Source organism: Dipodomys ordii, unplaced genomic scaffold (assembly GCF_000151885.1).
Source record: "Dipodomys ordii isolate 6190 unplaced genomic scaffold, Dord_2.0 Scaffold2, whole genome shotgun sequence".
In the NCBI taxonomy this organism is placed as follows: Eukaryota; Metazoa; Chordata; class Mammalia; order Rodentia; family Heteromyidae; genus Dipodomys; species Dipodomys ordii.
In genome coordinates this window covers 4,009,095-4,024,799 of record NW_012267218.1, presented here as the reverse complement: position 1 = coordinate 4,024,799, position 15,705 = coordinate 4,009,095, and the positions used below count along the sequence as shown (strand labels likewise).

The 15,705-nt window shown below is 56.6% G+C and overlaps 1 protein-coding gene across 4 annotated transcripts in view; it reads right to left on the bottom strand.

Moving 5' to 3' along the window:
- Positions 1–3,330: 3,330 nt before the first annotated feature.
- Positions 3,331–15,705, bottom strand: part of Slc25a29 (solute carrier family 25 (mitochondrial carnitine/acylcarnitine carrier), member 29) — a 12,976-nt gene continuing 601 nt past the window's right edge. The window contains exons 2-5 of one of the 4 annotated variants that reach the window (XM_013014448.1): positions 10,388–10,431; positions 6,513–6,578; positions 4,695–4,778; positions 3,331–4,169 (exon numbers count right to left, since the gene is read on the bottom strand). In XM_013014448.1, the coding sequence (XP_012869902.1) occupies positions 3,444–4,169; positions 4,695–4,778; positions 6,513–6,578; positions 10,388–10,431 (920 nt within the window). In that variant the 3' untranslated portion in view covers positions 3,331–3,443. The other 3 variants (XM_013014466.1, XM_013014456.1, XM_013014475.1) reach the window with 3 other exon arrangements.

The following is a 15,705-nucleotide window of genomic DNA, read 5'->3' as shown; positions in this document are numbered from 1 at the left end:
AGCACCCCATACACCTGGCTACCACATTGTGCTGAGATCCTCACCGCCCAGGGCCTTACTAAGCCCAGTGAATCTCAGAGGAATTAGAGCATTGTCACAGTGAAGGGAAGACCAGACAGCTGAGGTTAAAGTCCAAGCCTCTTGGTTCCCATTGCTGGGACCCCTGCTTGCTTGCTGCTGCCTGCATGGCCTGACTTCCTCCAGTTGTTTCCAGAGAAGCCCTGGCCTACTTTCCTGCCTCCCCGAGGCTGCCCCTTCCTTGCTCCTTTCTGGTCTTTATTTCCAAAGCTTCCCTGACTGGAGTTGCCCTCAGTCATTCATTCCTGAGAGGAATAACACATCGGGTACCCAGATGAGACCTGAAAGATTTGGGTTAAGTGCTATGAGAGAAGTGACTGGGGCAGGGGCTCCGTGGGGCACGGGCCTGGCCCCAGGCTGCTGTGCCACATCTGGGCAGGGCCCACACTGCTAAGCTGCAACTGTTCCTGTACGCCCACTCCCTTCCCCGCCTTGCGCCTGCTCCCAGCTCTCCCCCCCCCACACACACACACCTCCACAGGCTGCCCCTGCATGCTCGACCTGGGAACTACAAGATCAGGAGTCCATCCCGGACACACCCTCAGCCTAGGTGGGGTAAGGCTCATCCCAGAGGCCTGTGAAGCCAATATAGGGGAGCATTGGGGTGTGCTGTCATGTATTAGGGTCACAGGTACTTTTTTTTTTTTAATTCAGGGTGCCTAGTATGCCTGACCACAAATTCACTCTAGCCCACTCTGGCCTTGAAATCCTCCTGCCTCAGATTTCCAAGTACTGGGAGTATAGGCATGCTACATTACTCCAAATTCAGTTTGAGCTTCTAATAGAAAAGAAGGGAAACCAGGTGCCAGTGGTTTGCTCCCATAATCCTAGCTACCCAGGAGGCTGAGATCTGGACTACAGTTTAAAGCCAGCCCTGGCAGGAAAGTCCCTGAGACTCTTCAATGAACAGAAAGCTGGAAGTGGAGCTGTGGCTCAAATGGTTAAGAGCACTAGCCTTGAGCAAAGAAGCTCAGGGACAGTACCCAGGCCCTGAGTTCAAGCTCTAGGACTAGCCTGTGTGTGTGTGTGCGTGTGTGCGTGCACGCGCGCACACACACACACACGCAGATGTAGAAACCGTCTAGAAACCTAGGACTGACTTTCTGGAAACTGTCTTTTCTGGGACAGGCTATTTGGCAATGTTTTTATGTGGTCAGCCTGGAGTAAGATAGGCCTATTAGCCTCAGAAAAAAGAAAAGCCGGAAGTGGCACTGTGGCTCAAGTAGTAGAGCGCTAGCCTTGAGCTGAAGAGCTCAGGGACAGCACCCAGGCCCAGAGTTCAGGCCCCACGACCGGACCCAAAAAAAGAAAAAGAAAAGAGGAAGACTCCTCTCTACCAGGGGAGAAGGCCCCCTGTGGACAAGAAGCAGGGACTAGAGCAAACATGTGAGTAAGCCAGGGGTTAGCACCCAAAGCCAGAAGAGCCAGTGTCCCTCAGAGTCGGAAACAACCCTACAGACACCTGGGCTGTAAACTCCTGTGTGCTCAGCCACACAATCTATAGGATTTTATTCCCTGGGAACTCATCCATTCCCCAGAATGACTTGTCAAGTGATAAGAGCAGAGGACAGCCAGGCTCTGTGGCTTATCCCTGTAATCATGGCTACTTAAAGCAGAAAAGTTCTCTAGCACCCCGTCCTCCCCCAGTAACAAGGCTGGGAGAGTAGCTCCCATGGTCAAGTGCCAGGCTAGGAGGTCTCAGCCCTGAGGACAGAACAGTGAGAAACGAGGCTGTGCTTGCCGAGGTGCGGGGATGGACGCACTGCCAGACCAGCTGGAGGCGACCTCGCCCAGAGCCTGGCTCAGGGGAGATTTCCTCTTCATTGCTCTCACCTGGAGTTGTGGCTCAGGTGGTAGAGTGCCTGCCTAGCATTCATGAGGCCCTGGGTTCAAATCACAGGACCCGGAGTGAGTAACAATGTTCGACAAGAATTGTACTCATTTCCTTACTTGTGTAATTGTAACCCCCTCTGTACATCACCTTTACAATAAAAAAATAAAATACACGAGACTATTTTTAAAAAATCACAGGACCACCAGTGTGGGTGGGAACTTCATACAGGACTCCACTGCGCGAGAAAAAAACGTAAACGCAAATTCACCAGGAGCACACCTCACTCTTCACCCCAGATTTGTGGGTATGTTTGGTGGTCAGAGTTTAGGGTGGAGGTTGGGGACTCTGCTTTATAGCATGCTGGTTTCTCTGGCGTTCTGAGTTCATTGTCATGGTCACACTACCGCTCGAGGGCTTCTGCCCCCAATTCCCTACCAGGACATATCCAAGGCCCCTCTTTTGCCTTCTCCACCCAGTGGGCTGCCAGCCACCACCCCCCCCACACACACAGGAGACAAGTCTGACTTAATGGGGGGCTAGTGGGGTTACTCTAGGGGGCCTGGTCATGCACTCTGTGCCCAGGAGGCTGAGGTGGACAGGTCCACGGAGACCTTCCTTTGTGTCCTTCCGGCCTCTAGTGCTCCCTCTGCACCCCCCACTCCAGCCCCTCGAGGCTGAGAATGCCCTGTGTGCCATTTAGTCCCCCCTCCCCGTGTCACCGTTCGCTTCCTGCGGCCTCACTGCATGGCAGGAGCTGTGCTCGGAGGGGAGGAAATCCGAGAAGTCGCTGTAAGTGAGCAGAGATACGGCGAGGGACGACTATCACGCTGCTACTTCGTGAGTTTTCACCTATGGCCGGGGCTCCCCGGAGTGTGACTCCCGCCAGAGGTGAGGGGCCACTGTGGCTTCACCCGTGTCCCGTCCCATCAGCCCATCCCGCAGACGAGGAGCCTGAGGCGCACACAGCGCCCCGACCTGCCCGGGCGCCGCCTGGGGCTCAGGCCAGCGCTGCGCGGGGCGCACACAGACCAGCCAGCCTCACGCTGAGAAACAACGCCGGCTTTATTTCCTTCGGGTTTCTCTCTGGCCAAGCTCCTGGGTGCACACAGCCGGCGGCCCGTCTGTGCGGGGCCCAGCCTGCCTCCTTGGGAGGCCTGCGCCCACAGAGACCACACCGGGCCCCCTCGGGGGGCTGCCGGGGCCCCTCTGGCTTTGCAGCCTGGAGAGCCCCCCACCCACCCACCCCCCCCGGCCCCCAGCGCCCACGAGGGGCCCCGGCCGGCCGGAGTCACTCGGGCCTCAGCTGACCTGTCCTCATTTTACACAAGGTGGCCTGAAGCCCAGGTGAGACTTCTCTCTCCAGCCAGGGACCAGGCCCCAGCGCTGAGAGGGGCAATCCAGGCCGAAGGCGTCGGGGACTGGCAGACTCGCCGGTGAGTGGTAAAGTGCTCGGACCAGGCCTGGCGCAGCTCCGACGGCCCTGCTGACTTCCGGCCCTGGTGACTGACGTCCTGCGCGGCCCGGGCGCGCGTCACAGGCCGGATGGCTGGGTCAGGGCCGGCCCGGGCTCGGGCTGGGCCTCCCCGCCGCGGGCGTAGCTGAGCACGGCCGTGACGGTGGCGAAGGTGGCGGCGTTGACGGGGAAGGCGCGCAGCAGCGTGGAGCCGAGCCCGCGCGTGAACACGCGCCAGCCCTCGGCCTCGTAGCTCTGGCGCGCGCAGTCGAGGAGGCCGCGGTAGCGCGGGGCGCCCCGCACCCCGTCGGCCTGCAGCCGCGACTTGACCACGTCCACGGGGTAGGTGGAGAGCCAGGAGGCCATGCCCGCCGTGCCGCCCGCCAGCAGCAGCTTGGGCACCAGCAGGGGGTCGGCGGGCTCGCAGCGCAGCGCGCGCGTCAGCACGTCGTAGGTGAGGAAGTAGACGCCGAAGCTGGGCGTCTCCCGCAGCAGCGTGGACGCCATGCCCCTGTTGATGCCCCGCAGCCCCTCCCGCCGGTAGATCTGCGCCAGGCAGTCCAGGGAGCCCTTGTAGGCGCGCGCCGGGCCGGCGGCCTGCAGCTGCAGCCGCGTCTTGGCGAGCTCCATGGGGCAGCAGATGACGCACTGGATGGCCCCCGCCGCCGCCCCCGCCACGAACTGGTGCAGCGGGGAGTCGTGGCCCAGCACCCGGAGCGTGTTGCCCTGCACCCCGAACACCAGCGCGTTGATGAAGGTCAGCCCCATGAGGGGCGAACCCAGGCCTTTGTACAAGCCCAGCACCTGCGGGAGACAGACAGCCATCAGGGGCCATCGGGGCGGCCAGGGGCCAGGCTGCCCAGCTCAGCGCCCCCAGATCCTCCAGGCAGGCTTGGGGCAGCCCAGCCCCACCCCGGGTTCACGAGGACCGAGCGAGCTCTCCTTCATCCTTCATCTTTTTTGTTTTGTCAGTTGTGGGGCTTGAACTCTGGGCCTGGCCGCTGTCCCTCAGCTCTTCAGCTCAAGGCTAGCGCTCTACCGCTTGAGCCACAGCGCCATTTCCGGTTTTCTAGTGGTTTATTGGAGATAAGAGTCTCATGGACTTTCCTGCCTGGGCTGGCTTCCAACTGTGATCCTCAGATCTCAGCCTCCTGAGTAGCTGGGATTACAGGCGTGAGCCAAGCAGATTAGATACAATGAAGTCCTCTATCTGAGAAGCCCAGGCATCCCTCACCCTTCCAAAGCCCGGATTCCTGTCAGATGCCCCAGGACCTTCTTGTCCTGTATTGGGGTTGGCTGGCGGAGTCCCATTCGCCCCAGGCCACTCACACTCTCCTGCTTGATGATGGTCTGGAAGCAGTGCAGGGTCCCTCTGTACTGGGGCTGCTCCGCGCTCTGCACCTGCAGCCGCACCTGTAAGGGCAGGCCCCGTGAGCTGTGGCCAGCAGGACCACACTTCCCTGGCCTGGCACACACTGCCCAGGGGCAACTGAGGAGGCCTGGGGCGGGGGCGTGGCTTTGGGGAAGGCGGGGCCAAGCCGGGTGTTAGTGGGCAAAATGATCTCAAGACCGATGGAGGTGAAGCCTTTGTTACCCACCACGCATCTCTTGTAGCCAACCTGTCCTTCAGGTGACACTTATCCCACTGAGTGGCCAAAGTCCCAAACCATGGCTGAAGCTACCGGGGCCTGGTGTCTCCCCCCGCACTGACCTTCCTCATCAAGAATGCCTTGCTTCCTGAGTTCCTGGTGAGGACCCAGGCCAGGCCCAAAGCCTTGCACGGTCAGTCAAAGTGCTCGCTGTTGAGGAGAGCTTATCTCTGCTTTGCTACCCGGGGCTGGACACGATGCCCGGCGGGCGGGAGGTTTCCTGAGCGCAGGCTCGGTGTCACTGGTGGGAATCTAGGTCAGATCATTCTGGGGCTCTGGTTCCACGCTGGCTCTGAAATGAGCATTGTGGCAGCCAGGCAGGGCCTGGGGCAAGCACCTCTGTACCCATGTGCATGGGCCCCAGACAGGGCCTGGCACCCCTCCTCCCGGCCCAGGTGGGAAAGCGGAGGCTCAGAGGTGCTGTGTGACATGGCCCGTGCCGTCCTCTCCTAGGACAGGGCGGCTGTGGTGGAGGTGAGGGCTAGGTGAAGTACTAACAGGTGAGTGCCCCGCTGGCAATAGCTTGAACTCAAGGTGTGGACACGATCCTCAGCTTTTCCACTCAAGGTTAGCGCTCTACCACTTGAGCCCCAGCTCTACTTCCAGCCATTTGGTGGTTCATTGGAGATAAGAGCCTCACAGACTTTTCTGCCCAGTTGGCTTCCAACCGCTACTCAGCCTCCTGAGTAGCTAGGATTACAGGCGTGAGCCACTGCACCTAGCTCCTTTTGCAATTCTTAACACCAGAATGGGTGGAGCTCCTATTTGGGGAAAGTATTGGGGGGGAATTCCATCTCTTCCCACAGGGACCTGGGGGTGACCTCCCCCTCCAGCCCCTTGCCCACCCTGGCCACCCAGCTCTGTCCAGACTTGATGGGGAGGGAAGGATTTCCAGAGGAGAAAAGCAAAACCCCTCAGCTTTAGTGAGATGCTATGATGTGAGGTTTCTTTCAGTGTCCTGAGGCCTCTGGTGAGACCCTGAGCCTCCACCCCTGGCCTGACACTCATTGGGCTGCTGCAAGGTGGTGCTGTCTCTCCTGTCAGGTTCCGGTGGCACCTGGCCGCTGTGTGGAAGTCCCTGCAGGTCATGGCCGAGGGCCAAGGTCAAGCCAGCATGGACATGAGGCTTGGGCTGAGCTCTGCAGGACTCCTTCCAGCCCCTGCTCTGTCTGTGGGAGCCCTCACATCACAGATCTTGGGGTAACAGTTCTGTATCACCTAGCACCGAGGCTCTCGACATTTGGGGGTTACCGAGGCTCCTCTAGGGAATGGATAAACTTCCCTCCTCCCTCCAAGTAGTTATTTGCACACAAAGCAAGAGACACCCACACAAGGACCCTCCCTCCCCAAGCTCCACAGGGGCCAGTGTTTCTCCACCAGCCCTGCCCGAGCCCCCAGCCCAGGACCTGTGAGGCCCGGTTGGCCTCGTGCCCTCCCTGGAACTCTGGAGGTGGGGTGCGGGCGAGGACCAGGCGGAGGGCACCTGGTCTGTACTCACTAGCGCTCCCAGGTGAGGCTTCCGGGCATCTGCAACAAAGTTGCACTTTGCTACTGACGGTAGCGCCTAGCTCAGACAGCAAAGCGTTAAAGAACACACAAATGTCAACATCACATGCAGGTGCCCAGCCCAGTGGTCGGCCCCCCACCCTGGGCACCCTGGGACGTGGGCCACCGTGTCACGTCCAGTGAAAAGATCAGGAAGAACACCTCCCTAAACCAATGGATGGGAATGGGGCGGGGCCCTGAAACAGCTGTAAGTCTGGGCTTCTGGGAGGAAAACCAGATTTGGTATTCTTCAGGGGTTTGGAAGGGGATGCCCGCCAGGGCCCCCAACCACAGGAAAGCCTGTGGGGGCGGGCGACACCCACGTGGAGGAGGCCCGGGTGCCAGCGGCGTTCTAACAGGAGGACTCACTGTCAGGAGTCAGGACCGGGGAGGAGTGTGGTGTATTCTTGTTGTGCTTCCTGCAAGGTGGGGTGGGGGTCACAAACGTGTAACAGGTGACACGTGCACACCAGATGTGTATTCTTGTTTTGTTTAATTGCTTTTTTTGTGTGTGGTACTGGAGTTTTGAACTCCAGGCCTTGTGCTTACTAGGTGAGTACTCTAGTATTCATATCACCAGTCTTTTTGTGTTTTTGCGGGGGTTGTTGTCGGTCCTGGGGCTTGAGCTCTAGGCCTGGGCTGTGTCCCTTCAGCTCTGCAGCTCAAGGCAAGCACTCTACCACTGGAGCCACAGTGCCACTTCTGGTTTTCTGCTGGTTGATTGGAGATAAGAGTCTCACATACTTTCTTGTCTGGGCTGGCTTTGAACCATGATTCTTGGATCTCAGCCTCCTGAGTAGCTAGGATTACAGGCCTGAGCCACCAGTGCCTGGCTTACATCTTTTTGTTTTACACAGGGTCTAGCCCCTTTGACTGGGGCTAGCCTCAACCCTACCTACACCTTCCACATAGCTGGTATTGTAACTGATTTTTCTGGTTTGTTTTTGGACATGAGGGAATGACTGCAGAGTGCAGACTGACTGAGCTCTTGATGCTCCTACATCTGCTCTGAGTTTTGGGGTTGCAGGCACATTCCAGGCCTGGCTTAGGATGTGTGCACTCGCTGTATGTGTTAAACATCAACTTAAATAAAACAAGGCTGTGGCATGCCTCAGAGGTAGAAAGTTTGCCTAGCATGCACAAGGCTCTGGGTTTGATCTTTAGCACCACAGTAAAACAAACAAACAAACAATATCACCCATTCAGATAGGGAAAAACCTGAACATCATTGTAAAACCACACACACACACACACACACACACACACACACACACACACACCTACACCTGCAGAATATGAATACCCCTCTCCTATCCAAAGCAAGGAGTGTGTAAAGCTTAGTGCCCTGCTGTGTGTCACTCACAAGGGAGAGGCTACACAGAGGTTGACTTTTTAGTTTGTGCATCTCAGGGATGGCTCTTCTCTTAGAACCTGTATAATTTTTGTAAGAGAAAGCCAATAAAGAAATGTGTGTGTGCCTGATGATCACAATCCATTCAGAAGATATTACACTCAAGTTTGGGGCACACTCCTGTAATCCCAGCACTCAGGAGGCACAGGTGTCAGATTCTTGAGTTCAAGGCCAACCTGGGCTACGTATCAAGTTTAATCACTCAAAACAAAACAAAACAGTGGTGTCTCATGGTCTCAGGGCCTGAAGCCCATGTAGTGCTCTCAGGGAGGGGAGGGAAGGAGAAGCTGCATTTCACAATTCTCTTAATGAACATGCTTAAAGATAAGGTCTTTGACAGAAAGCAGTAAAAACAGCTGGGCGCTGGTGACGCTGCATTGCATTGCAGTCTGAGGGATCCAACATCACACTGGGGACAGCAGGTAGGAACACAAGAGCCAGGGGTCTCCCCTCTTCAAAAAGACCTTAGCTTCTTAAGGTAGGTTTGCCCAAATACAATGCTCTGGTGGTGAAAAGGGGGGGGGAAACATTAAAGCATTTTCCCAAAGACTGTCAGACACTTGAATAACTGTAGCGTGCAGCCACGGGCATTTGCAATCCTGTGGGTGCCAGATGGGGAACCCAGAGGCCTGACCAGGTCCTGCCCAGTCAGCTCAGGGAGCCAGCCTCTGCAGAGCTGGGCAGAGGGAGGGAGTTCTGGGCTCTTGCCTGGACACACCAGCAAGGCCCTGGACATAGATGACCATGACATAGAAACAGTGTGGTAAGGGTGCTGCCAGGCTGCCCTGTGCTGGGGGGTGAGTGGGGGTGTGGCCAGGCAGAGCATGGGTGTGCCGGGGGGCGTAGCCAGGCAGAGCATGGGTGTGACCAGTTGGCTCCTTGGCCAGCACTGCCAGGGCCTGCCTTTTGCAGGCCCAAAGCTTATCAAGAAAGCCTGGCCTTCAGCCTTCTTTCTCCCCAGGCCTGCCTGCTGTGAGTGGTGGAGATGTGTGCATTCCAGAGCTCATATGAATTGATCACACGTTATCCTAGGCCTTGGTAATCTCCCCCAGCCCCTCCCTTTGAGATGAGAACGCTGGGGCCAAGCCACAGTATCTGGTCCCAGCAAGGTCAGGCAGTAAAACTGGCCGGCAGAGCAGGTCTGGACTAGGAACAGAATTTTTTAAGGTCAAAGCCGGTGCATAAGGCCTGGCTCTCACGCCCCTGCTGGAAGAAATCCCAGCCCTAAATTAACAAGCGATTTTCTTTGCCAACAAACACCTGGTCCACTGGAGGGTTGGAGGAAAGGAGAGAGGAAGTTCACCTCAACCCAGCTGGGGATGACGTGTCTCCCTCTAGCAGTCTTCACCCAAGTGGGCAAGGGAGCCAAGTTCAAGGTTTATAGCCAGTACGGAAGGCCTGGCCTATAGCCCATGCTGGTCCTAGGAACATGGCAAAGAATGGTTGTGACGTGCACACTCTGAGCATGTCAGGCCCAGCCACAGGAGAAAAGTAGCGTGGGACTTCCCAGCGGAGGACTAGGGTCTCCGCACTCTCTGCTCTGGGTGTCTGAGAACCTGGAACTCTGGTTAATAGACAGATGAAATGACAAACTGACTGAGCATTGATCTCAAGCCCCTGTGACAGAGCTGTTCTTAGGTCCCCGGCTACAGACACTTCCAAACAGTCACCATCTCCTAATCCTGAGTTACTGCTCTAGGAAGATCATGCTAGAAAAAGTGGACTTGTTAGTGTGTGGGTGTGGGTGGGTGTGGGTGTGGGTGTGTGCTGATATTGGGCCCTGAACTCAAGTCCTCATTCTCTCCAAGGCTGGTGCTCTACCACTTGAGTCACACCTTCATTTTCAGCTTTTTTGTGATTAACTGGGGGAGAAGAGTCTTGGACTTTTCTGCTGTGGCTGGCTTCAAACAGTAATCCTCACATTTCAGCCTCCTGAGTTGCTAGGATTACAGACATGCCTGGCTTTTGTTGTTGTTTGCTTGTTTGTTGGATTTTGAGATGTAACCCTGACTGGCCTCCAACATTTAATCCTCTTGGATGCTGGGACTGTAGGCATGTACCATCACACTGGCCCGTCAAGTTTGCTTTTTTCCCCTACCTCCCGACCCCCAAGTCTTTCTTTCTTTCTGTAGCAGAACAGCGTGAGTGAGCATGTCAGTCTTCACAGGCCAATCCTGAGAATGAACTTGGCTGTGAACTCAACATCTAGTTTTGCCCCAGCCAGGAGCTATAAAAACAAGCCCAGCAGGAAGGTCAACGGAGTTAAATGGAAAAGCAGCTGCCCACCTGGGCATCTTGGAGAGCTCTCATTCTACCCTCAAAGACCTGGGGATGACCTTGAACCTGGCTCTGGAATAAGAGCCCTGCAGGTCTGCCGCCCATCTGTGTCTGAGAAAGAAAACATGGAGGAAACTCACCTTGACAGTGTCAAATGGGTGTCCCACAAGCACACCTGCCACACCTGCAGGGAGACAAAGAGAGGTGTGATCTGAAAGACGCCTTGGAGCCCTGCAGGGTGCTGGGGCTCCTGCCAGGGAGGCTGGGAGGGAGACACTGACCAGGGGCCAGCGGGGTCCTGGCCACGTCCCTCCCAGGAACTCCTGTAACACTCCATCTGGTAACCACGCTGGGTCCCTTCTCTGGCCCTGCAGGCAGCTGCAGGGGATGGGGCATTTCTGGCATGTTCCATTTCTTTAAACACCCCTGGTGGGGTGTGTGTGGGAAGCGGGTGAGCCTGATACTGAGATTGGAATGTCCCCTCTACTTATCCCCAACTCCGTTGCCTGTGATGGGGGTGAGGACGTGCCTCCCCTGGGCGGCCGTGGAGATGAGATGAAGTCCAGCCTCCTGATGGCTGCCTTCCCTGGCAGGGCCTCCCCGGCCCCTGGGAGGCAGCCTGGGGCTTCGCAATCGGTCTGGTTACTCATCAGCTCAGAGCCTGCCAGAGATCCAGACCCCCTTGGAGACAAAGGTTCATCCCTCCCAAACACTTCTCATTCCGTTCCCCTGTGTCTTACAGATAGTAAACCCCGAGCCTCTGGGTTTTGTGTTTTTGAGCTGGGGTCTCCCTTTGTAGCCCTGACCGGCCCTTTCATGGAAGGAGAAACTGAGGCTCATGGAGGTCAAGTCACTGGTGCTCCCTCCAAGGTGATCCCACTCAGAGCTTCACGTGTGACTCTATTAAAGGTCTCCCTTGGGGCTGGGGATGTGGCTCATCCTGGTGGAATGCCTGCCCAGCACGCAGGATCCTGAACATTGAAGAACAACAACTCCCCCAAAACCCCACCTATTCTCTTATTGCTTGTGCTTATTTACAATGAAAATGGCTAACATTTGAATGCAACCAGTCATATTGCAATCTGATGGTTACTTCTTAGTTTTGAACATACCCTGTTCCTCCCACTTACATTCCTGATAAAGGATTATTAGCTCACTTTACCCATGGGGAAATGGAGACAGAGAATGATTACAGGAAGTGAGGGCTGAAGCTGCAGTCTGAGCCTGGCACCTCTGCCCTGGGCCCCCCTAGACACATCTCTCTGTGGATTAGTTGGGTCCTCAGGATAATGGGGGCACCATGCATCTGTACCACAGAATGAATGTTTCCACCCCTAACACAGACTTTGGCATTGCCTTTTTTGTTTTTGTTTGTTTGCCGGTCCTGAGGCTTGAACTTGGGGCCTGGGCTCTGTCCCTGGGTCTCTCTGTGCTCAAGGCTATTACTCTACCACTTTGAGCCATAGTACCACTTCTGGCTTTTTCTGTGTATGTGGTGCTGAGGAATCAAACCCAGGGCTTCATGCATGCAAGGCAGGCACTCTGCCACTGAGCCACCTTCCCAGCCCCTTGGCATTGCCTTTGTGGCCCTGCTTTCCTGTCACACGTGCCTCAGAGAGTTCTGGCCAACTTTTTTTTTTTTTTGAGGGGAGTACTGGGATTTTAGAGCCATACCCCCAGCCCTTTCATTTTTAGGTTCTCGGAGTCTTATGCTTTTGCCTGAGCTAGCCCTGGACCTCAGTCCCCCGGCCTCCACCTCCCAAGGAGCTGGATCATAGGTTTGTACCCCCATGCCCAGCCTGAGTTTTGTCCAATTCTCTTAATTTTGAACTCAGAGCCTGAGCACTGTCCCTCAGTTTCTATGCCCAAGGCTAACGCCTCATTCTAGCAAGCCTCTTCCCCTCCTGGTGTCCATCTGGGTTTCTGGTCCTTTCCCAAGGAAACTTTGCTGCTTCCCTTTGATCCTCCCTGGTTCTCCCTCACATCTTGAATCTTCCAGGTTTCTGTGGGGTGAAGGGGGTTGAACCCAGGACTGGACACTGTAACTCTTTACCTCTGAGTTAGAACCCAGCCCATTTTCTGCATTTCCCGACTTAGCAAATCCTCGTTTCAGCACCTCTTTTCTTGGGTTGTATTTGGAATTCCTTGGGGTTTGGAAAGCCAGTAACCAGGCCTCCTGCCCGACTACGGGCTTCCCATCCTATGAGTAGCAGTCACCTTTGGGCCCTGCTTTGTCCAAGTGTCACCTTTGGGACCGGGGGATGTGACGAAGGAGAGAGAAAGCTCCCTACCCAAGCCCCAGTCCACACACGGATTCCAGGTGCCAGCCTTGGCAGTCCCACTTTCTCCCTCACCTGTTTCCTTGGGTGGAGACAAGGAAGGGAGGAGGGGTAGGCCCTTACCCAGAATCCTCCTGTCACGGGAACAGAGCGGGCGAGGGTCCTGCCCTCATCTAGCCTCTGCTCCCGCAGAGCCTTTACCCTCCCAGACCCTCTGAGAACCAGGAAGCCCTACCTCACTGTCTCCCAAGAGGAGTCTGAGACCTACAGAAGTCTCTGCCCACTGAAGGGCAGTCCTCACTCCACAACCTTCCCAGGAAAGGAAAGGAGCTTTGCTCTGGAGGCTCCTAGCAGCACAGGTGGTCACAGGCAGTGGCATCAGGATGACAGACCTGCCATCCTGTTACCGGACGGACGGACGGACGTCTCATTCAAGATCATTCCAGATTCTTGGTGTTTCAAACAAATAGTTGAGTGGAAATGCTGGGCACTGTTGGGCTCATGTTTATAATCCTAGCTATTCAGGAAGTAGGCTGCGATCCAGAAGATCTAGGTTCAGAGCCAGACTGAGCAGAAAAGCTTTTGAGGCTCCATCTCCAACATAACTAGTACAAAGCGGTGCTGGAGGTATAGTTGGAGTGGCAGAGCGCCAGCTGAGCCAGCAAGCCAAACCGGTGTGAGGCCCTGAGTTCAAACCCTGTTACTGGCTCCCCACCGAAAAGGTGAGCAGAAGCACCTGAATTATGAGGGAAGCAAGCAGCTTTATTAAAGCAAGAGCAAAGTAAAAATACACCCAGTAGTGTGTGAGTGGGCCTTAATCAAGAGAGCTCCAGAATGCCCTGAGAAATGGTGTCTGGGAAGATTCAGGCTGATTTGGGTTGAGGGTCCCTTGATAATAGACAGTTGTATCAGCTTGTGATGCATGCCCATTCCTACACTGTATTCTGTTATAATGATATTAATGGGATGCACTGTATAAACAGGAAGCTTTAACGAGAGGTTTTCCTGAAAAGAGGGCAGCCATGCACATCACTGCCTGCTTGCCACCTGAGAAGGTTCGCCTCTGGGGAGATCTTATCCTTTATCAAGATGCTGTGATGCAAACTTCGCGCCTGCAGATGGCTGGAGCCAGCCCAGAGTTGGGTCTTGAGCAACAGGGGTGGATCCCAGGTTTGACCTCAGCAAATAGGTCCTCTGGCTCCCACTATCAGCACACCCTACTATCCTGCATCTCTACTATCCTGCATCCTTTGGAGGCAGATGCCGTTCTGTGAGGGAATGCTTCCTCAGCTCTTTTCCTATCCATACCCCATCCAGAGCCCGGGGTCTACTGTGGCTTCAAGATTTGACACTATTTTCCCCAGAGTGGGCCACAGGGCGGAAGCCACCCTTCCCTCAGGCAAGACCCCTGGCAGCTGACAACCTTCTTCTAATCACAGCGCCTGGCCTGCTTCACAGACAGGTAAACACGGGACACACACCAGGCCAGTCAGCCATGGGACATCCCTGGGTCAATCTCTTCCTGAGGAATATGAATCAGGAGCCACAGAGGAGAAATGCTACCAGCAGCCACCAGAAGGGTCCAGGTCGTGGCCTCTGGGGGTCAGATCCCTGCAAAGTATATGTGTCACCTGGCCCTGGACAGTCCCTCTGAACAGGGCTACCTGAGTGGTCACTGCAGTCTTCGGACTTTTCTCCCCATTGGATCCCAGAGTGACTTCCACCCTCATTCACCCAGGTGCGGAGGCCCTGCCCTGCACAGCCTCAGTGTGTAGGCGATACACAGACGAGCACCTGAGGGCCATCCTGGTCTCATTCTCCACCCTGGAGCCTGAGGCAGGCATGTAACCTGCCCCAGGTAGGCACTGTGAGGATGAACCAAAGGGCATTCCAGGTAGGGGGGAGGGGCTGCCCAACCACTGAACACCTGCGTGGGGTCTGGTCTGGGTCTCTGAGAGGCCTGGCCTGGGTGAGTGTGCTCCCTCACTCACACTGACAGTGGAATTATAGAAGGGTCCGGCCCTGGGGAAAGAAGCCGCATACCCCAGGGGATTCCCCAGGAGGCCTGGTCCACTGGACAGTCCCCACCCTGCACCCTGCTTCCAGCACATAGGCCGAGAAGGGTTAGGAGCCCAGCTTGGGTGGGACAGGGGCTAGAGGGAACTGCAGAGGCCACACCATATCCTGTGTCCTCCGGGTTGCCCGAGGCTTGGGAAAAAGCCCCCACCAACTTACAGAAAGCTCTGAGTTTCCCTCCTGAACCTCCCAGAGTCCTGACCAGGTAGCAGACTGGGGAGTTCTTAACTGCCTTTGAGAGCCTTAAGCCAGCCAGTCATGGTGGCCAACTAGCCTCCAGACACAGGAGGAAGCCAGCACTGATTACCTGCCTAGAGTCATGGCCCGTGTGCCTCGCTCTTCCAGTAGAACCGCTCCCTGGGCAGCCACTGAGGTCTGTGCCAGTCCTGAGGCTTGAACGCAGAGCCTGGGGCGCTGCCCCTTGGCTCTTTTGCTCAAGTCTGGCACTTGTCAACCTGAGCCCCAGCTCCCCTTCCTGAGGTCTGTGGGAGTCACACACAAGCAGATGAAGAGCAGGGCAAGGGTGGTGGATGGAGCAGAGAACCAAGACTGGGCCCTTGAGATAACCAGCCAGCCTCACACTGCCAGGGAGGCGGAGGCCGGCCCTCAGCCCTCCTGACACCTCAGCACCCCCCCCCCCCCCCGCCCCACGGCTCCATCAACACCTGTTCAACACCCTGATCCCAGCAAGGTAAACGCAGAGACAGCGAGGGCCCAGGGGGCGGCATCCACGGCGGGGTCAGGCCCACGCAGGTCACTGACAGGAGGACCCCGCGCCCCCTGGGTTTGCCCACATCCATCCTCACGCCCTGCCACAGCAGGTCAGCGGAGGGAGCGGGGAAGCAAGCGGGTGAGGTGCCACGGCGTGACCCGGGCAGGGGTGAGCAGACGGCCGGCTACAAGTGGCCGCGTGGCGCCCGCCCCGCCCGGACAGCCGCGGGGAATGAAGTCAGCCCCCCACGGCTCCCCGGCCCCCCACGATCCCGAGCTCCGATGGGTGTCGGGGGCACGGGCGGGCGGGGAGGGTTGTCAGCCCAGGACTCCGAGGCGCAGTGCTCCGGATGGGAGCCCGGGCTGGGGATCGGCGCGCCGGGCGGGAGCTG